Below are 27,521 nucleotides of genomic sequence, written 5' to 3' on the forward strand. Positions count from 1 at the left end.
CAGATCACATGTGTCCAATATATAATAGCACAGTATATATAAATTACTGCTAAGTAATGTAGGGATGGGGGCATATGAGGGAATTCTGGGTCAAAGCAAGACCAAAAACCAACTGGACAAATTCCAATCTCAGCATGTCCATGTCTGATGTCAAAATTCTCTTCAGATCTCCAACTCCTTTCAGCTTGTTGGCTGCAACACACTTCTTTCTCTTGGACTGGTTCCAGTCCCATTAGTAGCTTTTCGTGGCAGTTATCCCATAACTCTTGTAATCTCTAACATCTTGGGCATCTTCAAAGCAATCAGACTTCTCTCTCATAGCTTCACACACCGACCTCTCTGGGCCTACATTCAGAGATCCTCCTGATACATGCTTTACCTCAGTATCTATCCTTAGTCACAGAGGAATATTCTGTAATCCCCTTCTTTTCTCCTTGACTCAAAGCCCAGAACCGCACAGCCAAACTGCCAAGTTTCTGCTGCTTGCTGAAACTGGAACTGGGCCCAGTTTCAGTTTCAACTACATCTTCACCAGCTTTGTTTTTTATAGTTCCCTTCACAGCCTAAGCTTGACTGTCCTCAAACTGGATCTGTCGATCAGGCTGACCTTAAACTCAGAGATTTCCCTGAGCCTCAAAGTCCCTTCATCAGCATTAAGCTGTATCAGGCATCTCCAACTCATTTTGGTAGACCATCTTTTGATTGTTGCTTCAGCCAACCATTCATACAAACTTTTGATACTTTTTTTTAAACTGTGTTAGCTTCCCTATTAAATCTAGAATCTCCACTCAGAGGACTCATATCAATAAACTCAGATTGATCTAGTTTTATCTTCCTTCCAACTGTATTTCGCACCCTTAAAATCCATTTCCACACATTCCCCTGACTTCCTGCTTGAATGAGTTAGCAAAATCATTAAGCTCCTTAATAGTAAATAACACTTCCTCACAGATTACACTTTCCTCCTCCCCTTTAGGAGCTTGCTATGCCTTGAGTCTGGTTATGGGCCTAGAGGCAACTATTGTTGTTTCTTAAAGGACATCAGTAATGTCTTGTCTGGCATTTCCTTCAGAAAAAGTCACTGCTGATTTAACAGACACTGAAGGTTAATTTCTCCAGTGAAAGGGAAATATTTCAAGGGGTTTGACTAAGGATACTATTTCCTCAGGTGAGATAAACCCTTGAAAATCTGAGGGTTCATGGTTCTCAGCATCAATAGTGAACTCCCAGAAATATCCATCCCAGGTTATAGAATCCCATTCTTTACCAATTAAGCCCCTTACTTTAACTGCCAACACCCTCTAAGACTGAGACTTGAATTTTCACTGTAATTCAGCCAAACTTCTAATGAGGACTTTGGTTTGATTTTTCTCAACCCAAGCTCTGTGGCTGCTGGAGAGTAGATTCTCGTTCAGAGAATACTTAGAAACTTTTAGACTCTTTATTCTCATCTAAAATTGATCATCTAAGTTCATTGTTGTCACTCACTGTATTCTGAAGTTGGTTAATTTTATCATGGATAAGATACATTCTTAAGACACATTCTTATCTTTTATTAATTTATCCAGAGATATTAAGAAGTGTCAAGTTGCAGCATCATCCCCCCCACCAAGGTGCCAACTGTTTCACTAAATCCACTGCTGCTCACTATTGATGAATCAAGATAACCATGACACTTATCTCTGTAAGTTTGAAGTAAGCTTACACCATATGTTTTCAGTATTAAGAGCTCCCAGAAGAGGGAGTGACTGGAAAGAAACGCTGAAGGTGCTGCTTGTGAATTTGAAAAATCTTTTCCAGATATTTAAAAGATTCATTCTCATACTTCTGTATCTCTGGAAACACTCTACTACAAAAATCTGCCTTAGGGTTTCTATTGCTGTGAAGAAACACCTTGGCCATGGCAACTCTTATAATGGGAATTATTTAAGTGGATAATTTACAGTTCAGAGGTTCATTCTATTCGAAATGATGACATGCAGGCAGTCATGGTGCTACAGAGATAGCTGAGAGTTCTTCATCTTGTACAGTCAACAGAAAATTAACTGAGCAATTGGGCATGGTTTTAGCATATATGAGACCTCAAGCCCTTCTCCACAGTCACAGTCTTTCTCCAACAAGGCCATACCTACTCCAACACAGCCACACCTCCCAATAGTGCCACTGCTCATCAGGGCCAGTTACATTCAGTCTACCACAACAAACTAATGCAAAATGCATGAACCTCAGTCCTTCCTTTGCATGATTCCTTCTTTAGAATGAGTTCATCTTCCTCTGTTTTATTGTTTTGCTTTTTTTCCCCCGATACTGGAAATGAGTTTCTACTTCCTATTTAAAAGTCTTGCTTGTTCCGGTCAAAAAATCTCTTCCTCCCACATACATAATAGTTTATTGACCACATGCCCCATCTTTGTTTTTGGTAGTTCAGTTTGCTCAAACCATTCCCTTCAATTTGAAGTTCTAGGTCTTTTGTAACTGTTGTACGAACTTCTTTCATATAAGTCCGATCTATTTCTAGTTTCCATTGCTTTTTTCTCTGCATCAATTCAATGGTAAACTCACTTCCTACTTTGGAAACAATAATAACTTTAACTGATGGTCTTTTCTCTGACTATCCTCCTATACATGCATACAGGTGAAAGGAAAATTTCCCTATATACACTCAAGTTTTACTGGACTAAACTACCAAAGTTCACTGGGAGATAAGTCATATAATTTAATATAATTTTATACGGTGCTGCATATACTGTATTGCTTAGTTTTATTTAGTTCTTCTTTTTGTGAGACAGGAATGTCTTGTGTAGTCAGGCTGGCCTTGAGTCTGTATCTTACTTTTGCTCTTTCCTGGATTGACACATGTACTCACACATTCATAAGTACTTTGCCTTTTGTTTCTATTTGTGAGGTACTGAGATAGAGCACATGTGTATTTAAGAGGCAAGTCTTCTACTGAGTTGCCACAAAAGAAACATATTTTTTCTTATAATTTTAAAACATTTTCAGTTTGATAAGTAAGTCGAGTTCCTTTATGGTTTCATGTAAGAGATTATAGTTACAACTTTAATTTTTTGTAATTACTTATTATTATTTCTTCTATTTGATTTTTTTTACCAGTGGCTATACACTTTGTAATGATTTAAACAGAATAGTTTAAACAGAATATTAAAAACCTTTTTATATTCTCATGAAGATAATGTTCATTAGCTTGGTAGCAGTTCATTTAAATTATTTAGTACACTTAGTAGGTAAGTATTAAAGTAATTAAAATCAGTGAGCTGATTTTTAATATATTATAATGATGCAAATTTTATGGTATGAGAAATCATAATGAAAAATACAAAGTTAATTTGCTATCAGCAATTTCATTCCTTCCTTCCCCATGTTGGGTTTAATTAGAAAATGAAACCTTATTTCAGCTATTTCTTTGGGAAATTTTATATTCTTAGAAATTATATATGAAAAGAAACTCCCTAGTTAAAATGGTAACAATGTACCACTTCTTGATAGACCTTTTCTTAATTTTCAATGAAATGATCCATGAAGACACCCAGAAATTAAAATTAAAACTAAGCAACAATTGAAAGATAACAACAAACCATTTGTATGAATCCTGTGAGGAATTCCCATAATTGCTCAGCCAATGTGACCAGATTGGAAAACAGACTTTGAATCTATGCTCAATAGTTGGTAAAATAATTGGTAAACATTGATAAAGCTCATGAACATTGACTATAGAAATAGTAACAGTGACTAATAGCGCATAGCAGGCAGGCATGTTGGCTAAGCAGCAAGCTGACAACTCACATTTGAATAGTTCCTATATAGTTACTGTAGGTTCATGATAATAATATTATCTTATTGAGTATTACAATATGTTTGGTATCATTAAATACATTTCACAATAGATATTTTTCTTGAACTAATAATATCCTATATTTATCAATAGAACTATCATTTAACATGGACTATATAGTCAATTTTCATTCTTTTTTATGAAATGAAGAAAATCAGTGAATAGAAGATGTTGTAACACAATGTCAGTTTATTTACTGAATTATTTGTAAGGCATATGATCTTCTGTCTATAAGAACATGTCAAAAGAACTAGAAAGGACAAAATGGCAATTGACATTTGTGACTTGGAGTTTTGGTAAAGAAATTTCCATGAGTTTTTGGGAGTATGGTTAGTTAATTGGTCAGCTATTTTCTGTCAGTATGATTTTCATAGATTGATTTTCAGTAAAAATATTTTCACAAATAGATAGATATAAATTAGTGTATGAGTATAGTTTTTCACATTCAGTAGCTCAGTTTCAAATGAGGAGCTTGTATTTACTCATTGGGAGTAATATAGCTAAAAGTTAGCAAGAATGTAGTAAGTAACAATATATTAGTTGATCAACCCATGTTTGATGCACTTTTATATATGGATAATTAAGTAAATAAGTTTACCATGTTAAACTCCGTAATGAATTTTGGATTTTAGAAATTTTTCTGAAATTTCAGAATTTTTCTCTATTTATCTATAGGAAGACTATAGATGTGAATAGAAACATCAAATTTTAAGTAGATGAACCCAAGTGTTAGATATTTTTGTACTGAGATTTATTTTAGATATTGTACAAAGTATCTTTAATAATATAGTACTAACTTTCATATAACTTTGGATACTAGAAGAAATCAGAGTTTTATATTATTCTCCAAATTTTATTCAGACTCTAAGTCATGGTTGGTCCATACTGCAATTTCAGTCAGATCAAAATTAAAGATGGAATCCCACATGCCTTTTACTAAAATTCAAAATGTGTAAACTAAACTAACGCACTTTGCACTTTAATATAGAATACACTGTGTCATTTTACTTTGACAAGTAGAACTTTCTACCACCTGGAAGATGAGGCATATTTTTAGAATTTTTGGACTCAGAGTTTTGAATAAGATAGTTAACAGCACAGGATATTTGGGTGCTAACTAGTTTTCTCCCCTCTGTCAACCCTAACATGAATGGTAATGGTTTTCATGTCCAGACTTGTGGACACTTCAGCTCACACACATCATCTTTCTCCCTGGCTTCCTCATAGTACTCACTCCTTATGTCCTCTACAATTCTTCAGTCAACTAGCATTAAAAAAGAAGTAACAAAAGGTCTCATGAAAATATTGCAGAAAGATGACGTTCCTTTGGATTGTTGGTTAACATTATGTCTCACCAACTTGGGACATCGATGCAGTTAGGCTCTACATAGATCTATATCATTTAGTCTCTATTTCATATGTGTGTGGTTTTGTGTGTGTGTGTGTGTGTGTGTTTGTTCATGTGCACAAATGTGTGTGTAGAAAGGTAAGCAGGTAGGTAGGTAGGAGGGATGACTGAAAGACTGAAAATCATGTGCCATAGATTGTAATCTCTATTTCTTGAATTTAAGTATGTGTATCTCAAGGGAGGTACAGGGTATGGCTTGAAGACAAATAGTTAGAGTAGTGATCTCTGAAAGTATATGTGGGTAAGTGGGAGACAGAGAAGAGAAGTCTGGCTATTGCTTGCAGTACTTGGAGTACATTGTAGAACTGGATGATATGTTTAAAATAAAATAACATTATATGGCAGCACAATGTTGGAAATATATTTCTATTTTAGAAAGAAATGATTTACTACTAAGGGAACACATGCGTGTGCACACAGATACACCAGAATCAGCATATGGTAGTTATAGTTATTTTGGATGTTTAAGGCAAAGAAACAAATATTGGTTTTTTTTTCAATAAATTTTAAAAAGCAATATCTTCATGAATTCTATTGACAAAATGATTTGGTTTTTAGATTTAGAGAGAAAGAGTTTAACCCTTTATTCTTTAGGGTCTTGCACTTAATAGTTTAAATTATAATATAAACATAAAAATAACCTTAGCTTTCAGTGTAATACTAATCACTGGTTATTGGGTGTTACTATAAGATGGAGAATTTGAAAATATTTGCATTAGAGTAACCCAAGGTCACAAAAAATGGCAGTAAAACTGGATCAGCAAATATATTCTCTTTATTTTTTCACTCTGAGTTAAATGGAGCCATTTGACCGGTTTTGACAAATTAAATATTTCATATTAATTAGATATTGAACACTGACAATCCCTTGAAATAGCAATTCCTCTTGCCCTGTTTTGTCATTCAAAATGTAAGATAAAAGCAATATACTCTTTCAATACATGGTAACTCTATTAACTCTTTAGAATGGAAGATCTCTTCCACAAAACTATTCAAGACATTTTCTCTCATTCAAAAATAAGATTATGCGATAAGGTTTAGAAAGAATATGTAACATTAGAGATACGTAGTCTATTATAAATGAGTTTAATTTCACAGAATAATAGTAAATATTGTATGCCAAAATTAATTTTAGGTCTCCTAGTATTGAGAATGACTATTCTTTTTAAATTGTTTTGCTAGCTTTAGAAGGAACTGTTTCAATTCCACTACGATTTGCTCCTCTTGGGCCTGGAAGATACCCTTGTAAAATTTTGTTGCTATCAAGATATGATGTGCGTGTGTATGTAATTGAAGGTATAGTAAATGAACAAGAGCCAGAGGCTGAATTGTTGTTTAAAACACCAGCTTTTGAACCCCTTACACAGCACATCCCAATAGTAAGTAAAAACTTCTTTTGTGACTATTTTCATGTTTTACTGGAGCTTCTCTCCTGACCCTTTATAAGTGCTGAAGAACATTAGGAGGAAATTTCTAAATGTATAATGTAAAACTAGAGATATAACCATTATTGGGCTATTTCTACCTTGTCAGTGTAGTATAACACATTTATAGAAAAGATAAAATATCCAGGAAATACGCATTTGTAGATTTGTAGATTTAACCCCTGTTACTAGAGCTGGATAAGTGAAGAAGCATATCTCTTAGTATCAGAGATCAGGGCACAAGGGGGGAACAATTTCTTTTCGGAGTATTTTGGTTCCTGTAGAAAGCTACAGGTGAAAACGGCATGTTAAAAGTATCTAAGATTTTAGGACCTATTACATTGTTCAGGAGATTTTTTTTTTTAACACATTAGAGTTAGATTTTCTATCTAAATATTTATGCTTTTATCCCTTTTTAAAATAGGATGGAAGATTATTAGCAGGGTGAAAAATCCAAATGTACTAGCGTGCAGAAATGTGGGAGACATATGTAAGCACAAAAGAGGAACAATATGCTTAAAAATGACATAGAAGCTGTAAGAAAGATTGTGGGCTTCTAGAGAAGGGAGGTGGTGGCTGTCTAGGAAGGTCTAGAGGAGACTGTGGAGGAAACAAAGTTTATTTTACTAGGAGGATGATGTCTTCCAGATGGCAGAAATCTACAGTAGTCCCCAACCAGGACAATCATCAAACCCTCTATTCTTCTTGTGAAAAGATCTTTCCAGGCCAGAAAGAAGTAGAGCAACAATGGAGCCTCAGCGTGTGTCTACTGTTCACTAATGCCAGTCTCCATTATACTAAAAATAGTCAAGTTTTCATACATAATTATTGTTCTATTTTCTCAGAATATGCATTTTTAAATGTTGGAGAAACATATTTCAGGGTGCTGCATTTTACAGTTCCACACTTACTTTTGCTGTCTCGAACACCTCCTAACCTCTCATTTTGAGATTTGCAAATTGATTATAATTGTATTTTAGGCTGGAAATTGCTTTTCCTTATTATTTCATGGACTCTTTCATGAGTATGAATTCAATTACCAACAGATTCTTTATTTCTAGTGAATCTATTTGCTTAAGAATGTGACTATGTTTTCGTTAACCTCTCATCAAATGCCTAATGAGCATTATTTCTTTCTCCTGGAGTAACCATGCTGAAATACAAACTCTCAGAATACACAACTCCAAATTCTGTTAATTTTTAACTGAGATGAGTTCATAGGTACTAAGAAAAACCATTAGACAAAATTTCCTATGAGACAAAGGGACAATGCAGCATAGAAATAGGTGAATTTTAGGAGAATTTCTGTATTCTGAGTAATAAATTAGGTTTTGATCCTTTAATTACTAAAAACATGACCCAGTTAGACTGATGCACAAAAATCTGTTCTGATAAGACCTACATATTACCTCTGTTATGTGACAAATATAGCTCTTACAATGCCTTCTATTTTTCTTGATCAGTATTAAACTGTATCATCCAGGGTAATTTTACCATTGTTAAACTGGCTATTTGGTAAACAAAAAATTAATTCATCTGGATACTGAATAATGCTTTGATAGACCTATGAGGCAGTGTTACTGTTATTGCTTATAAAAGAAAGCTAGGTAGTCTTTTTACTCTTGTTCACACTTTTAACAGTTCTTCACAAGTTGGTTTTTTATGTTACATTTCCACATTTGTATTTTAGAATACATGGAGTAATTCATAACAATTGAAATATTTTATCAAATACTATTTCAGACCACTGCATTATTAATTATTATTTAAAAATAATTAAACTACCCTACAGAGAAATGTGTGGTTTTCATTATGTGTTTCCATATTGTGATTTTCATTATGTTCATTTTGGCTGATCCTGTACTTCTTTCATACCTATCACATCTCTCTATTTCCTCATTCCTTGCTGGAACTTTGTAATTTTTGCTCATTATTGGCTACTGTTCTACTACTGACTTAGATGTCTAGCCCTTGCTTTTTTGCAACTGGTTCACACTATGTGGCTTTGACTGGCCTTGAACTTAACATCTCCCAGGATGCTGTGGTACTCCAGGATGCACATGCTGGTACTAGGGTACTTGAATAACCATGACCAATTTAATTGCATTTTTATGACTTAAGAAATAAGAGTTAGCATGTAATTAGTCTTACCAACATTCTTATACTATATGTGAAACTATTTTTTTGTTTTAGAAAAATGAAACAAAGAAACCTTGGAAATTTCAAGTTAAAGTAGAAGGAGAGTGGTTTCATGGACCTCCAATTTTACATGTTGGCCCTGGTGAAACTGTCCAGTATCCTTTGACATTCAAACCCATTTTGGAATGTGAAATTGCGGTATGAAACCATGGAATCTTCTTTCCATTATTAATATCTAAATGAACAAATGAATAGGTAGTAGTAAATGTAGTTATTTACATAAATGTTCTCTAACAATTTGTATGTTCTATAAACTTGATAGTTTGACTTAAAACATTTGAAAGGCCAATATTTATCATGTCTCAGTGTTATTGTCTTATGGATATTTTTATCTAGATATTTTCAGAAGCATGCTCAATAATATGAGATCATTGTTCCTATTCAGTAAGTTAGTTGCTACATCTGAAAATTCTCCTTTAGCAATATTTCTTTACAAGGTGACAATACACATATAATTGTTATGTATGAAAATGATTATATATAATATATGATTTCCAGAAAGATAAAAATTAAGAACATTTCATTATTAAATCTTTTGTTTAATAAAATAATTTTATATGAACTGAAAGCTTCAGTGACTTACAAGCTCCTATTGTTGTTGAGACTCAAGAAATAGGGTGAAAGATTGCTATTGATTCATGACGAGTTGAAAATTATCTTGTTTATCATAGGGTAAACTTACTTTTGAAAATGAAGTAGATGGTATGGCACACAGCATTGAAATAGATGGGATTGGTACAAAACCTCTGGCCTTGGATCATATTGTTATAGACTGCAAAGTGGGAAATGTGACAGATAAGTCCATAATAGTGCCTAATTATACAAAAAGTCTCCTGACATTTAAGGTAAGAAGCTACATCCTTCTGAATACACTTGGAATTATATGAAACGTATTAATCGTGTGAAAAATTTAAAATAATTTTGCCTAATGATGTAAAGAAATGGCACATAGGGAGATGATTATAGTTCTACTTTTTTATTATTCTAACAGCTAATAAATTTAATTTTAATTACTAAGTGGGTTTAGCATCCATCAAGTTTGTCGTTGTTTTTACTTTGTTTTTTCTGTTCTCTTTTATCCTTATTTTATTTATTTGAGATAGCAACTTGCCATAGCCTCAAATTATAGTTCTCCTTCCTTAGCCAGTCAAGTTCTTGGAGTACACCTACCTGCTACCATAAACTCCAACCAAGTTTTATACTTAAATATTAATGTATAATTATAAAAATCTTTCAAGTTTCCTTATTTGTGTCATGTTTATTTTTCCTTGAATAAACTATACATAGTAATACAAGATAGTTTCAAGAAAATGTAGGCACAATTTTTTTTAATATTTTGAAATAGGATATATCTTTGTAGCCCATGCTATCCTCAAACTCAAGATCTACCTATCTTAATCTCCTAATTGTAGGAATTGCAGGATATGCCACTGTGCTAGTGAAAAAGGCATAGGTGAGAATCTGCTTAGTCTGCAGAAGGCTCTGTGTTTAGTCATCAGCACCAAAAAAAAGTCCAACTCTTACTCTTTTTTTTTTAAACCTAAAATTGTAATGCATCCAATGTGTTTCTCAAAACGAGCTTCATCCATCAACCTTAGGTACCTCCATTCATCTTAAGAGGACATGACACAAATGTGGAAACTCCCTAAGCTTATCTTATATTTGTTTTAAATCCCAAAAATATTCACTTTGATTTACTTCTTACTAGATTTCAAAGCATATTCTTTGTAGTTAATATTATATGTTAAAATTTCCCCTTGCCAATGCTAACTAAAATCCTTCAGTATTATCTCTTAGCTTCAGAATATATTGTATAGCCACCAATGTGGTCTTTATTGACCACATGTTATTGTCATTTTCACTATTTTTCACTGTATGAGTGTATTCATATTCTCTCTCTCTCTACTTCTCTTCCTCCCTCTTTTCCTTGCTCATCTCTCTACCTTTCTCTCTCTATTTATTCTTCCCTGTCTTACCTGTCTCTCTTAACTCCCACTTTCTCACATCCAGGGCTTTGTGGGTGCTAGGCAGATGTTACCACTTCAGCTCAGAGGCAATGTTTTATATCCATGTTTTTGTTCATATTATAAAGCATAACACCAAGGCCTTGAGAACATAATAGTGCATATTTTATATTTTTAGCAACCAATAAAAACATAAAGTGTGACATTAAATCAGAGGTGGAGAGAATGAATTTGGGTAGGTAGGTAGGTATGAAAGAAGATGACTTTTTTAGTACCCCTTATCTACTTTCAGAATTTATTAACAAGGAGGGAAACCTATCAAGAGTTTTGTAAAAACACATTAAAAAAAGCTCCAATTATCCTACATCATTCATCATTTATTTACTTTATTTTGTTGCCATGGCAAAAATAGTGTCTAGGTTGTTACTTTAAATTTTACCTTACAGAAGGAAGGCAGGTTAAAAATGTAAAGCAACTAAATTTTCATATTGGTACTATTATTATGCAATTAAATTAAATTATTCTCACATGTAAGCATAATGAATTCTTAACATTTTAATACACAAATCATACTGAGTCAATACATATCCAGAAATTGAAATGGTGTGTATCATTTTGTATGTCTGTTTTTCATTTTAGCAATTCTACATACTCATGTAGAACAAGACGTCTGGACTCAGGTTATCTACCCGTTTTCTTTTGTTGATGGCAACATCTAAATTGTAGTCACGATCTAACTTACAGCCATCACAATATGCATATCTACATCAGTCATCGTATCATATTTGTACAGTGCTATTTATAAGTTATACCACAAAGTAGGAAAACAAATGGACAAGAACAAAACTGTCCAGCTGATAAACAACAGCCTGAAGCTGAAAATTGTTCCAGACATTGAGGAAAATAATGCTAAAAGTCAGGTTTTACCATGTCCTTGCATTGAGTCCTCTTAATACATATGTTCTCCATTCTCATTCATTTTTTTTTGGTCTTTAAAATCGAATTTAATTCAATGTGTTCAATATGTTTCCTCATCTTCCTCCCCCCCCTTTCCATCCCTTTCTCTTAACTGTTCCTTCCTTTGTCCCCTTTCCCCTTTCTTCCTTTCTCCTTCCTACTACACTTTCTTTTCTGTTCCCTACCCCTCTTCATGTTTGTTGCTTCATTCACTTCACCATATATATATATATATATATATATATATATATATATATATATTCTTAAAAATTCAGCAATCGGGAGGCAGAGGCAGGCAGATCTCTGTGAGTTGAAGGCTAGCCTGGTCTACAAGAGCTAGTTCCAGGACAGGCTCCAAGGCTACAGAGAAACCCTGTCTCGAAAAACAAAAAACAAAACAAAACAAAACAAAATTCTACAAAGACAATTCCACTTGTATCCAAGTGCCTTTGTCCTTTATTTAAATAATTCCATATATCTATTGATTCCTAAAATCTTTAATGGGATAAGTATATCACAATATTCAAAAATCTGTAAATGAAAGAGTCTGTATTTGAGCAAAACTCTAAATGCTCTTCTGAGTAAAGATTGATGAAATTTGGGAATTTGGCATGTACCTATTTCATTCTGCATACCTCTGCAACTCTGCTCCTGTAGCACATACAAATAATGAAAGTCTTTTAAACAAGGGGATATGCAGCTTTGGTATGTTTTGTTCTTAAAAAATGTAATGATGCTGGACATGTTCCCCAAGCGGCCTGCGAGTCAGGCAGAGGCTGCCACCAGAGCGGTGCAGGTTCCCTGCTGCACGTGGCAGAGGGCTCGTCCTGGACAGGCTGGTACCAGCCATGCGTCTGGGAGAGTCAGGCGGGTGGGTGCGGCGCATAAAAGACTTACAGGACTTAGTAAATAGACGTAAGACTAAACATAAAGGTAAACATGTATTACTTAAAGAAGAGGGAGAGAAAGAAAGACATGGAGACAGACATAGAGACATAGAGAAGACACATGTGCACATACCGAGAGAGGGGGACAGAAGGAAGGGGTTAAGATGGCGACCAGGGGGTCAGAAGTGGCTGGGAGTGGGCGTGACTTGCCCCTTAAAGGGATCAGAGATCAAAAGGAATAACAGTATGGATATGTATTTGACCTTTCTTAAGTTACCCTGACAGTATCCATTAGCAATGTTTTCTTATTTAGCTTATCTATGAGATCTGTTTTGATAGAAAGATCCTGTTCTCAGACTATATGTCAAAATCACTCAATAATTATTTAACTCTGTTTTTGCTGAAACATATAATAAAAGTAATAACCAACAAAAATTTGATTGTAAACTTCATATTATGAAGACCTGGAATATGAAATGCACTTATGCGATATTGAAGAATGTTGTCTGTTCTTTTGAATCAAGCAAGTCACATTTATGTATAAGGCTTTTAGCCAACCAAAGAAAGATGTGATGGTTGAATTTTTTCACCTACAGCATACATGAGAGTTCTGTCTGGATAAGGCAAAATTTTATTTGTACTTTCAATAATTTATGAATTTAATTATAAAATTTAGTTTTTATTTTTTCTAAATAATTTGTAATTAAAAATAAAGTAAATGAAACAAACCTTATGTATAGATTTAAAGTAACAGCAGAAGACAAAAATCAAACATTGCCAAAACTCAGACATCTGTTAAGCAGCAAAAAGCATAATTTGCATATCACTAACAGTAGTACTTGAGAAGAAAAAAAAGACAAAAAAATTCAAAGGACTAAAGGAAAGAATTAGTTCCAGAAATTAAAAAAATAAAAATATATTAATCTACGTATCTGAAAAGCTGATCCAATTTGAAGTAGACAAAATGAAAATGATCCATACCTGGAATGCCATTTGATTTTTTAAACACTTGAAAGAAAAGAAAGAAACTGAGCTATCAAAGTAGAAATAGCAGAACGTGTGTCTAGTTACATACATAAAATAGATTCTCAGTAATATCAATAGAATATTTGGAAGGCTGGCACTGTAGAATTGCTTTGAGTTCAAGTACGCCTTGGTAAATAGTGAGGTCAGTGTGTTCCAGGCCAGCATAGGTTGTGAAAGGAAACCATGTCTCAAAAATAAGAAATGGAAAGTAAGGAAGGAGGGAAGATACAGAGAGGGAGATAATAAATGAATACTTGAATAGATAGATTAATAAGTGCATAGATAGAGAAGCATGTAGTGTGCTAGTATGTCTGTACAATAAATTATTATGCAGTCTTCTAAAGGAAGGACATTTCTTTATTTGTGTTCAAATAAGATACAAAGAAAGGCCACAAACACAATAATACTACTCATATGTGCAACCAAAAATAGATAAAATTTGTAAAGTCTAGGATTCTGTTCACAAGAGGATGTATGAATATATATATGTGTGTTGGTATTGTATGTCTGTCTCTGTGTGTGTTTATGTTCAGTGTATTGTGAAAACAGAGGTCTTCCTTGTGGTTCACTTTTTTAGGTAACTTCAGATTCATAATATGGGAAAATCTACACCTGACTACTATATCCCATACATGACAAGAGATAGCATTCTTGTCAACTTAAAAATTTTTATAAAAGAAATTGCTATAATGAATGAAAACTGTAGCTACCAAATTTTTACGTGGGCACTTAAGATACGACTTAGTTGTTAAGCAAATCTGCAGCTCTTCTGGAGGACCCAGGTTCACTTCTTAGCATCTATATCGGTAGTTCCCAACCAGCTGGAATTCCAGTCACAGCGCACCCAAGGCCTTCTTTTAATTGTCCTCATAACCACCCATTATTCCAGTTCCAGGAGACATGAGGCCTTCTTCTGATCAGGCACCCACATATGAGTAGATACACACCGTAGGTGCGCGTACACACAAACACTCATAAATAAAAACTGCAATGTAAGTCTTTAAAAGTCCTTTAAAGTGTTAGACAAATATATAAAGGCACAGTTACCTGAAACTTTAATAATGCTTGTCCTAAAATTTTGTGTATTCTAAATTTACTGAAACAGTCTATTTCTTGTACATCAAATACTACTAAAAATTCCCACCATCTATAAAAGATACTGATATGTCGATCATCAGTAATTAAGTAGCAACAGAAAATAAGGTTCATTTTCTCAAAATTTATTTCCCTTGTTCTGGTTTTCCATAAGCCTATTATCAGTCGTCTCCCAATTTTCTAGTATAAGGCAATTTTCTTACTTCCTTTTCAGTGAAAAGTCAATAAAATTAATGGAAGTAAATTAAAATGCAATTTATGTAGTAACTTATAGCACCAACACATTTATAGTAGTGTAGCATGACAAAGCAAAGAAAATATTTTCTTATTGATATTACATAATTCTTATTTTCCAATCCGTTTTTCTAGGTAACTGCAGATCTCTCAGTAGTGTGGGGAAATTCTTATATTACCATAGAACCTGACAGCTCAGTTCCATACACTCTCCATGTATGCCCTTGGAAACGTGGAGAATTCAGAGGTATTAAATGCACAATAAAATGTTATTATTAGTTTCATTGCTAGAAGGGAAATATGATCGTAATAAAACTACAATTTATTCTTCTTTTGGACTATTGATATGGGAAAAAACTTACTTTGTAATTTCACTCTATCCAAATAATTAGAGCTTCAGGGAGTGTGTTTTATACTAAGTGTTAACTTTGTCTTGTAAAGTTCAAATATATCTGTAGAACAAATTTCTAGAAGCGGAATACTTAATTAAGGGAGTTTATATTTGAACCTTAGGAGATACTTTCAAATAACTATATTAATATTTGAACTCTAAGGCATTCTATGATGATGCCTTTGGTACTCTAGAAATGTATATTATAAACTTTGAGCATGTACTCAGTTAACATGGAAATAGAGCTAATGTTTGGTATGTATGAATTATTTTTATCTTTAATCAAGTATTCATTTATATAAAGTTCCCATTGATTCTTGAGCAGAATGAACCTACTGAGAAGATTGTTACATGCTCATTCAACATAATGTTAAAAGGGTATTAAATCTATTATAATTAAGTACTTATCATCTTGTGGTCTCTGGAAGTACTGATCTCTCATCCCTATTTGCCTTGATAAAAATTATCTCTACAAGGGTCTTTATAGCATGATAAAATTTGAAAGTGTGACCCTCTTTCAAGCATCTCAATGGAGTATTTTATTTTACGGTTACAGATAAACGAGAAAATGTTTCATTCTGATTGTCTTTTTTTTTCTTTTGTCCTGTTTTTAAATCATACTACTTGGTAGATTTCTTTAATTTTTTTAATTTTAATAAGTCTTTTATAAGAGAAAACATGTTCATAAGTTTCACATTAATTTATTTTATTTCTTTTCTGTTTTTCCAAAGATAGGATCTCAGTACATAATAAGCTTGTCATTTAAACTTTGCGAATTCTTTTGTTGAGGCCACACACTTTTATACAAATTCATGTGTGTTTTCATAAATTATAATAATTCTTAATTTCCTGTTATACAGAAAACTTTGTATGGGTTTTGTTGCTTATGAAAAGAAGCCACAAACTCTTAAACATAATTGAATGTTTTTAAATTCCTTAGAAAAAAGGCCTTGGTCCAGCACCTGTGCACGCGCGCGCACACACACACACACAAACACACACACACACACAGAGAAAGAGAGAGAGAGAAACGCAAGAATTCAGTGCAGGCATGCACACAAATTGTCACCTCTTTCCCTTTCTACTCCACCCATGTCTCACACAAACACACTCATATAAATAAAGTAGTAAGCACAATAAAATAAATCATTTGTAGAGGCCATTAAGGTGTCTCAGCATATGACGACATGATGTGCCAAGCCTGATGACCTCATATTAATCTCTGTGATCCCCATGATGGAAGGAGAGAACCTACTGTCTTCTTCCCTTCACACACTCACTGTGGCACATTTGCGCTCATGCACATACACTTGTACTCAAATAATAACAAATAAATGTGACATCTTTTAAAAATGATTTGTCCAAAGACTCTTCAAATTATTCAGCTAGGAATAAAAAAAATTAACAGAGAAGGTCAGTTTAGGCATCCTCTCTGCTGTTGTTTAGCTGGGGAATCTTAGCTGGGGTTATCCTTGTGAATTCCTGGGATTCCCTAGAAAATTTCTGTGGATTTCTAGCTAACTCCTTAATGACTCCCTTTATCAAGACATCTCTTTTTTTCTCTCCCTCTCTATTCTTCCCCCTTCTTGAGCATCCCTTTCCCTTGTTCCCTCAAGTTCTCCTCCCCCCTGCCCTTCTACCCTCCCTTCTCCCCCACCCCACCCTTCCAGTTTTCTCAGGAGATCTTGTCTGTTTCCCCTTAGAAGGGGGAATCCATGTATCCATGTTTGTTTCTCCTTGTTACCTAGCTTCCCTGGGGTTGTGGACTACAGACTAGTTATCCTTTGCTTTATGTCTGATAGCCACTTATGAGTGAGTACATGCTATGTTTGTTTATCTGGGTCTGTGTTACCTCACTCAGGATGTGTTTCTTTCTTTTTTCTTTTTCTTTTTTTTTCTTTTTCTGGTTGTTCATTTTCACACAAATTTCAAGTTATCATTGTTTTCTCGGCTGAATAGTAAGTACTCCATAGTGTAAATGCACCATTCTTTAGTTGAGGGGGATCTAGGTCATTTTCAGACTTGGACTATTGCAAATAATGCTGCTATGAACAGCAATTTTTGGAAGCAGATACAGTGATCCACAGCGAAGCATTGGGCCGTGCTTCCAGAGACCAGTGCAAGAATGGGAGGAGCGATAATATGAACAGAGGGGTCAAGACCATGATGGGAATACCCACAGAAACAGCTGACATGAGCTAGTCGCTCTGGACTGATAGCAGGGGAACCTGCATGGGACCAAACTAGGCCCACTGAATGTGGGGGACAGTTGTAAGGCTTGAACAGTCTGTAGGGCCACTGACAATGGGAGCAGGGTTTATTTCTAGTGCTTGAACTAGCATTTGTTATTCCCAAATCCACCAAGTCCCCTCGAGGCCAACAAGGAAACCAACTCCCATATGTAAAAGCGAAGAGCCTTTATTTTAATCAAGTTTGCAAACTCAAGTTTGCAACGTATTGGAATAGCCGGAGAGCCTCGAGCTCAATTAGAATTGGGTTTTTATAGTAGTAAAGGTGGGCTGAGGGGTTTCTGAGTTTCAGTACGTCTGATTGGCTGACATCAGTCTAGGGGTGTCCTGGAGAATGGGCACTGGCAGGTGATCCTATCTGCAATGGTTGGAATGCCAGGTTTTTTGTTTGAATGGTCTGTTCTTGGGTGGGGTTTGGGTAATCTCAGCTTGTGGTTCCTCCTGCAGCCAGGCATTACCTCAGAGTAAACTACTAAGAGTCCCGGTCTCTTATTAAATTTATCAATGGCTGAGTTATACTCTGACAAAGAACTCCCTTTGGGTGACCTGTCCATATTTAGCTTATTATGGCTGGCCACCACAGCATCTTAGAGCATATTCTCTTTGGCAGAATATCTTGCTCAGCCTAGATACAGGAGGGAGGGCCTTAGTCCTGTCTCAAGTTGACTCCCCATGGTAAGCCTTACCCTTTCTGAAGAGTGGATGGGGGCGGGGGAGAGGAAGGCTGGGGCAGGAAGAAGAAAGGGAGTGGGAACAAAATAACTATATAAAATGAGAAAATATTCTATTAAAAATTCTTACATCAGAAATAACTGCATAATAGAAAAATAAGTAAACAGTAAATGAATACATTTAGCTAAAAAAAGAATTAACAATTCTATTTAATATGTCTTTCCTGTAACCATTTTGTTGATCTTAGTGAGGTTATAAAATTTCAGTAAATGATTTTGATAGTCATATTTCATGAGTCACCAGAGTGCCTCAGCACACTGTATGATCTTTTGAGTTCTTTAGTGCTAGAACAAAGGTTTATTTATTGTTGTGTACTTTACCATAGCATGTTGCACATAATGATAGATATGATATGATTACTGATGTCAATGAATTCAGATCTCATTTTTGGTTTATAAATCTGTAAATCAAGCTATAATTTGATACATGGAAAGTTTAATCATAGTTACAGGAAGCAGAAAATGGGAAGAAACCTTATTCACGAAGTGGGACTGTGAGACAGCTTCAATAGATGGTAATAGATTGATCAGGACTTTAATGCATTTTTTAGCAACTAATATGATTGGGGAAAATAGGCAAGCAGTTGAAAAAACACTAGTGAGAATGCAATGAATATAGTTCACATAAATAAATCAAAAAACAAATTAATGTGATGGAATAAGTATTTGAATGGAATGCAGAATGACATATTGCTAGAAATATATGCAGTCTTTGCCGGGAAGAACCATACTGTATATACCATTGAAATGGGTGCTTATGCTTCTTCATATTTCCCTAAGTATTAGTCTTATGCCAAAAAAAGTTTCTGCAGAAGGCTATAACAAAAAAAATTATTGAATTGAGATTCTCTTAAGTGCATTAGTAAGTATCAGTCATAAGCAGGTTAGGGTTGTAGACATGTGGTAAAGTACTTGAGTATCATGTATAATACCCTTCAGTTAGGTACATAGTACCCCAACAAAGATTATGTGTTAAGAAGGTACTGTGTTCTTGGCCTCGTGGCCTGAGATGGTCTCTATAATAATGTACAATGGTTTATTTATATATTTTATGCTCCTTGTACTTAAAGTGAATAAATTGAGTGGTCATGTGCATATAATGGTGGTAGATACAAGCAAAGCTATACAGTATCGGTAGATATAGTATAGCTAGCTGTACAAGATCTTAGTTTAAGGTAGTTCCTAAGATACTATAACTATTACACTAGAAAACTAAATTCAGAGAACCAAATTTATGATAGTTTCTTGTCATAATAGTTGATTTAGTTTGTAGCATAAGCTTTCTTGATACAGTAATATAACATTTACTCTTAATATCTGTGATCCTTAGTAATCCAGTAGTTAGAAGGGCAAGTGGATAGCATTTATCAATTTTGACAGTAGAACATGATTAAGCTGCCCGAAGACACACTCCTAAAGAAAACTATTTCCCTTTACCCCAGAAGCCATCAGTAGTCCATAGCTCATCATTTAGGAATGAGGAGTGTTGAAGAATACCTTCTAAATCTGTACTAGACTATTGGCTTGCTGGGATTTTGCTGGCAACCACTGCTGAGTTTTGTGACCTCCACAACCATGGATTCTTAGCCAAATTTTCAATACCAGGCACATGTTTCTTCTTAGGGAGTGGACCATAAATCCAACTAGAAAATAGTTGGTCACTCCCATAATATCCATGACACTCTTGTACCCATGGACTGACTATACCAATCCTTACTGAAGTTCTATGGCTCATAGCATAATCCTCTTCAGTACTATGAAAGATACCCATCAGAGAAGAACCCCCCCCCCAGTTTGTACCGTCCTTATTTCTATATGCCCTGAGACCAGTATGTCTTCAGTAATAGGATCTCACCATTAAGTTCTGGTGGACAACAAATAGCAATAGCCTGTGTTGTTTTGAAGGTTTCCAGGATCACAAGCTTTTTTGGAAATTACCAAAAGTTGAATTATGTATATTATATTTAACAAACTTGCAAAATTATAGTCAACAGTCAGTTATAAAACTTTGTAATTCACGAGATAGTATCTGGGAAAGAGATTTTTATGAAGATAGTATAAGAAAAGAAAGCATTGCAAACAAACAATTTTAATTTAGCAAGATTTAAATTTTTCAATAAACTTGTATTTAATGTGAAAGTAAACTATTTAAGGTAATATCATAAAGATATTCTTATGTTGAAACTATATTTAAATATTATAGAAATAGTTTCTGTAGATGGCATTCTTACACTTTCAAATTATAATTACCAATTGACAATTTTACAGACAAAGACAATTCAAAATATAATTTCGAATGTTAGACATAATGAGAATCATTGCCTTTCATATGTATTTTCAGAATATAATTTAAAGTTTGGACAGCATATTCATAGTAACCACATTTCTATGGTAAAATTGTACATCTTTTCCTTCTCAATTTTTCAACTGCTGATGCGATAGAACACATTCAGTAATATACTTGAGAACAAACTTTCCAAGATGAATAAGAACATATATGTATATAGTTCATAGTGATATGTATATATTAGTTTAAATATGTACTTTATTTTTTTCTTCCTGTTTCCTTTTTTAAGATTTTTTTGTTTGTTTGTTTATTTGTTTATACAGTATCCTGCCTTTAGACCGGAAGAGGGCACCAGATCTCATTATAGGTGATTGTGAGCGACCATGTGGTTGCTGGGAATTGAACTCAGGACCTCTGGAAGAGCAGTCAGTGCTGTTAACCACTGAGTCATCTCTCCAGCTCCAAATATATACTTTATACATTATTTATGTTATATATTATTTTAAATATATTTGTATTATACAGATAAACTAAATACATATAAAATTTAGCATAATATGATAATAGAATATGTGTATATATTAGTTTAAATACATCAGTTTAGGTGTACATAATATAAATATATTTTATGTGTATTATATGCAGATATATATTTTTATATTTTTTCTTAAGGTTAGACCACTCTCACTAAAGAATATATTAAGCTTAAGAAAGTATTATTTTTTTTGCTAACTGAATATACCCATAATGGACTTATTTTTTTTATAAAATCATTTTTAGTATTTCCTTGTAAAATGTAAAATAATTTTCTTAATAATTAGAATTATTGACACTTGATTTTCTTCTCTAATTTAAACCAAACTACTACTTACAGTCCTTATTATGCCATGCTTTGATTTTTGACATTCTAATAATGTTGAACAGTGGTCTTTAACCAATACTCTCATAGCAGCTGAAATTGGTTTTATATAAAATTTAATTTTAGTTTGATATGCTAGAAAATATATCTTCAAAAAATGCCTATTTTCTCAAATAAATGCAAATTTTAGAAAGCACAGGTCAAAAACAAAAAAGCACAGATTATATCTGTCATACCTATTTTGAAAATGTAAAACAGACTTAGAATCTTCTATCTGCCATTATTCAGTTTCTGGAAGCTATATGTCATACATATTTCCAGAAATAAATGTAAAATCTTACATATTCTTTAAATAATACACAGAATATCATGAAAGACATAAAGTTACAAAATGCTGGTTTATTTAAAAGTATCATGAATTCAAGGTAATTCTAATGAATTTTACTCATTTTAACATTATGAGAGCATCCCAAATTTGTGTACATTGTAATTATGTCAATAGCAATAATAAGACATCCATTCCTCTTATTTTATATCTCCCCAAATACAATAATGGTTTTATAAATAAATGCTTTGTATATTGTACTCCTTTACCTATAGTGATGTTTGTTTATTTATTTATTGATTGATTTATATTTATAGAATAACAAGCAGAAATAATTTGTGGATGCTGCAAAATTATATGCTAAAACTGTAATGGCAATTTTAATCTTAGAAATAGTATATGAGAAAAGAGATAGGATTCATTGAATTAACTATTCTCAGTAGAGATCAGTGTTTTTGAAGGTAGCAACAATTGAAAGATTCACAGTATAATAATTTCTTCTGTTTACTTTTCAGTATTCTTTCTATAGTGGTTTAGTTCCTGAATCTATATGCCTTTGTGACAATTTTATTAGACTTACATATATGTTAATTCACCCTAATATTGAGTGTAACTTCATTTCTCTTATTCATAGTGTTTTCTATAGAATTAAGTAGCTTAACATTTTTCCACTCTACAGTTTTGCATTAGGTCAATGTTGGGCATGCCAGGAGTCACTTTTGGTAATTTGTACCATGCCTTCCATCAAAATTGTAGAACATAAAAAGTATATGTATATCTGTTTGAATGGATATCTATGAACATAAAGCATAATAACCATATATATCCATTATAATAATAGGTTCTTGGATGGAATCCTTATGTAGAGAGCGAAGATCTATATTAATAATTTAAATTGCTGAGGAAGAAGCAAACTATCTGAAGCAGTTTTGAAATTAAATACATTGTGTTGATCCCAAAGATTATGGTAGGCTATGTTGTCAAATTTATTGTTAAAGGAGCCTGAAATTTTGAAGGCCGTAATACAAGAAACAGATCTAGGTATGCGAAGGCAAATAAGAATAATGCTTCTATTTCTTGCAGATATTAATAAACTCAAAAATCATTTAAAAACATGGATGAATGCAGGGAATTAGTGTCATTTGTTTTAATAATAGCAGATATATTTGTATATTCATTCAAAATGAAGCATGAGCTTGGGAGGGATAAACTGTGATTATAAATTTCCAATTCTTGTCAAGTCTTTATCTTCTGTCATTCATTGTTACGAACAGAAAAATGTTTGACTGATGATAGTAAATTGTTACATGTTAAAAATATTGAAAACCCGTAAAAACTGTAATTTCTGCACAGAAGATCCCATGGACTTTTCCTGTAGCTTAATTGATAATATAACACCAAATCTAGACAGTATAATTTATTTCAAGCACAGTGGTTTATAATTTAGAGTTAAAAAATAATTATCAATTTAGCACTGTTGTACAAAAAAATGCAGACCTATACATGCTGCCTTGTATATAACTAGAAATGAAACTAAAGCAAATCACTTGAATATATTCTTCTCTTTACTATATAGGGTTTACTTGGAGATTTGGTGACTCCTTACAATATATTAGATGCTGACCACAAATGGCCATTTAAGTTTAAATTTATTAACGCCATATAGCATTCTCCTAGCAGAATGTTGCTAGATCTTCCATATTTTGTACATAAATGTAGAAAATTACCTTATTTGCACGAACTTTGCTTGGGATAGGCATGGCTCTATTTATTATATTTGTCTCTGCTATGTGCTACTTTCTATCGTTCCATTATATTTCATTATGTTCTAAGAATCTTTTGACTTAGTATTGTGTTGGAAAATGAAGTTTAAGCATTATAGGTGGTTCAGCCTTGGAAATGTATATTTAAATACCTTCACATAAAAGAGTATTTATTGAGATTGTTACATACGAGTAGTTTCAAAAAAATGTATGGCTTTGGCATGCAAATACTGAAACTAATTTTCTTTACCAGCACTGTGCAAAATAAAAAATAAGTTGTTATGTATTTTTAAACAATCTGATAACTAGAAATGTAAATAGAAGTTCTAAATATGTAGCTCTTATAAAGACCTTGCCTCATGTGTGCTGAGCAAGAAGGAATAAAATAAGCCATGTGATATTCTTCATAAATATTTACCCTAAATAAAAATTGAAACATTAATATATATGTATATATATATATATATATAAGATGAGCATAAAATTATTAGCAATATACATTATATGTAGGTGTGTGAGTATACCTATTCATAGCACATCACAAAACTATCACCATAATTGCTTAATCATCACATATGTCTAATGGCTTCCATATTGTTCAACACAACCCTTAAACATATTGGGACCTTTAATCAGCTCTCTAGGAAAAAAACATAGTCTATAAACATTGTAACACTTGTACATCTCACCCAAACAAGTGAAAATACACATTTATTCTTTCTATTATCCAGAAGGAATGTGGACAATGTTATCATACTTGGGGCACTGTTTACAACAAGGAATAATAAGAATATGGGTAAAGATGTCATCTGTAGAGTACCTTCTCTGTACTGATTGTTTGATATGTACATTTTATTTTAAATTTCTTTTACATACATATACAATTATATTTTGTTACAAGATTAGCACTCTCTATAACTGTTCTCTATGGTGGGGGGAACGTTGCAAGAGTATATGATAAATTCACTGCTAAGTAAAACCTAAGAACATTTTGATGTTTTATATCAGTTATACTTATCTTTATACATAGTAGAACACTGCTAAATCTATTTATATAGTATTTATAGGTACTTGTCTAAGCTATTTGATTATGATGCATGACTAGGAATATATGATTAGTCTGCAAATCCTGTGTATTGTAAGCTGATACTGAATGACCACAGCTCATTTCTTAATAATTTTTAAATATAAATATATTCACCCCAGTTTTTAATATTACTACCAATTCTGAATGAGTACAATTAACATAAAAGAAATTATAATAAATATTTCAACAGCTACAGTTTTATTAAAAAAGGCAAAATATTTCATGTTTTAAGTACTTATGGGAAAATGAAATTTAGAATACTGTGAAATTTGCAATTATATAAAACAAAATAGTTTGTAAAGGAGATAATAACTAAAAATGTTATAAATGTCTTTGGAAGAAAATAAAGAAACACAATCATCTAGGACCACTAAGTTACTAAAAACTAATGCACACTAATTATTGGCCAGTTTTTCTTATTATAGAAAGTCTGTTGAAAAACTACTATTAAAAATTTAATAGTGTTTCCTTAAAATTTCCATTAAACTGTTCTACAACCTCATCATATTTGATATGTAATTCATAGTAATTTTGATGCTTGAGATTATTTCAGAAACTCTTCACTTTTTAACTAACATCCTTGACTTATGTGTTACAGGTGCAATTACATTTACTGTTAAGAGAAGAGATGAGGAAGAGTCTCAGGAAGACACAGACCTAGAGAAAGACATCTCTTCACAGGAAACACCATCAGATCCATCTACCATTATTTTTGAGGAATACTCAGGTAAACTTATAATAGTGAGTTTTTTTATTGCACTCTGGAAATTCTTATCATCATGTACCTTTAAATTAAATATACACTTAAGTGCATAATACATATTGCAACTTGCATTGTATATGCCTATCAGAACATGTATTATTTCAGATTTAATATTATATAGGTTGTTTTCTAAATTTCTGCTGCTGTAACATAATAAGATTATTATAACTTACCACAGAGGTTGTCTATATTTGCATTAGTGCTAAGCTGTACAAATTTTTGTGTTATTAAATAAGGACTATATACTGGTATGGGAGAATTGTCTGTATTCTGTTAATCATGTTCTAAGTAAACGCTGATTGGCCAGACAGGAAGTATAGATGGGTAAACCAGATAGGAAGTAGTACAGGAAAATGCTGGGAAGGAGGAAGCCCATTCCTCACATTCTTCCTAGACCACAGAGAAGCAAGATGTAGCCTGCCCAGCTATCAAAGGTACTGAGCCATGTGGCTGACATAGATATAAACAATGGACTAACATAAGTTATAAGAGCTAATAAGTAGGCTGAGCTAATGGGCCATTCAGTTTATAATCTTATGGAGTCGTCTGTGTGATTTTCTTTGGGGCTTGCCGACTTGTTGGGGTACCGAGAGGGACAGAAACCCCAACCCCAATAAACCAGTCCTCCATATTACAATATACTAGTTTCTGATAAGTTATTAATGAGTATATTGTCTTAATATTGTAGTAATCTTTTCTTATTTCAATATGGGATATGTGAGCAGTCTTTCTCATATGAAACAAACTTAATAATGTTGTATTATTATTCTTATAAGCTTAAGCATTGTGAAACATTTTGAGAAGTTCAAAGAAGAATATATAAATAGAGAATTGTAATAGTCAGAGTGTGTTTCCTGGAAAATGAGTTGTGTGAGTGTCAGGTTCATAAGAGGGTGTTGGAGAGGCATGGACCAAAAGAAATAAAATTCTCAAAGCAAAGAACCATACCAAGATGATGTTCTTTTCTTCTTTCTTTTTTCTTTTTCTTATTCTTCCCTCATACAATAAATTCCAACTGCATTTCTATTGAATGAATTTGTATTGTAATCCTTTAAATAAAAGTATTAGTAATAGATGTCTTTCTGATTTGTTTTGATGCCAGAATCTGTATATCAACAGTGGCAGAATTTTTTGCTCTAAAGGAAAACCGGGAATGCTGACATAAACATCATCTCACTACTTCTCCTAAACCTCTTCCTAGCTTTATTTTTAGTTAAATTGCAAAAGTTTTTAAAACTTCCGTGGTATCTGAGCCTCATAGTCCTGACCATGTCCTTAATTTAAATTCCTATAAGACTACAAATGAACTGTTCATTGCAATGCATTATTTACGCTTCTTGGTGTACGTTTATGAATGTTTTAGAAGGTAGGGTATGTCCCACGCTATCGTCTCGCCAGCAAGAACCATGCGGGACACTAGGATTCTTCTGCAGAAAAGCTTTAATGCGTCTTGAGAGAGAGAGCATAAGCTTCCAAAGCGGAGACCCAGAATGAGGGGAACCCATCCCTTATATAGGAAACAGTCCTCGCTTCGGACGTGTCACTCCTGGATTGACCCGCTGCCCATTAGCCCAGGTGAAGCCTCAGGAGTAGGCGGGGACAGCAGTGGAAAGTTACCGAGCACATGTGCGTTCACCTGGCGGTGAATCCGGATGCCAGCGCCATCTTGTAATGGAGAATTTGGATGCAGCCCTCCACATCTTCCCTTTTTTTACTTTTTTGCAGAAAGACAACTCCCTCAGAAGGCAAAGATAGAGGTCGCACTTCCCAAAGTGGAAACATTATAATGGGCTTGCACGGAATCTGCCCCTAGGTTCATGACACCTAGAACTTATCCAGCCTGCCCTCTGCCATTTTTCTGGGAAAGGGAATATACGGCAGGAAAGCCTTATGCAGGGCGACATATCTCTCAGAGAGGGCCATTTTCTGTGCGATTCTCTTCAGCTCGACAGCCTTCAGGGCTAGCTAAGCCAAGCACTCCACCCTGTGCCATGGACCACTGTCCTAGGGGTGCAGGAG

The 27,521-nt window shown here is 33.6% G+C and overlaps 1 protein-coding gene across 1 annotated transcript in view; it reads left to right on the top strand.

Annotated features, from left to right (window-relative positions):
* Window positions 1-27,521, top strand: part of Cfap47 (cilia and flagella associated protein 47) — a 274,541-nt gene that overhangs the window by 160,968 nt on the left and 86,052 nt on the right. Inside the window, exons 47-51 of the mRNA XM_048427634.3 lie at window positions 6,444-6,640; window positions 8,879-9,022; window positions 9,556-9,729; window positions 15,183-15,294; window positions 25,338-25,466. Of these exons, the coding sequence (XP_048283591.3) occupies window positions 6,444-6,640; window positions 8,879-9,022; window positions 9,556-9,729; window positions 15,183-15,294; window positions 25,338-25,466 (756 nt within the window). The remainder of the gene's footprint in view (window positions 1-6,443; window positions 6,641-8,878; window positions 9,023-9,555; window positions 9,730-15,182; window positions 15,295-25,337; window positions 25,467-27,521) is intronic.

Source organism: Myodes glareolus, chromosome X (genome assembly GCF_982192425.1).
Source record: "Myodes glareolus chromosome X, mMyoGla1.1, whole genome shotgun sequence".
Classification (NCBI taxonomy): Eukaryota; Metazoa; Chordata; class Mammalia; order Rodentia; family Cricetidae; genus Myodes; species Myodes glareolus.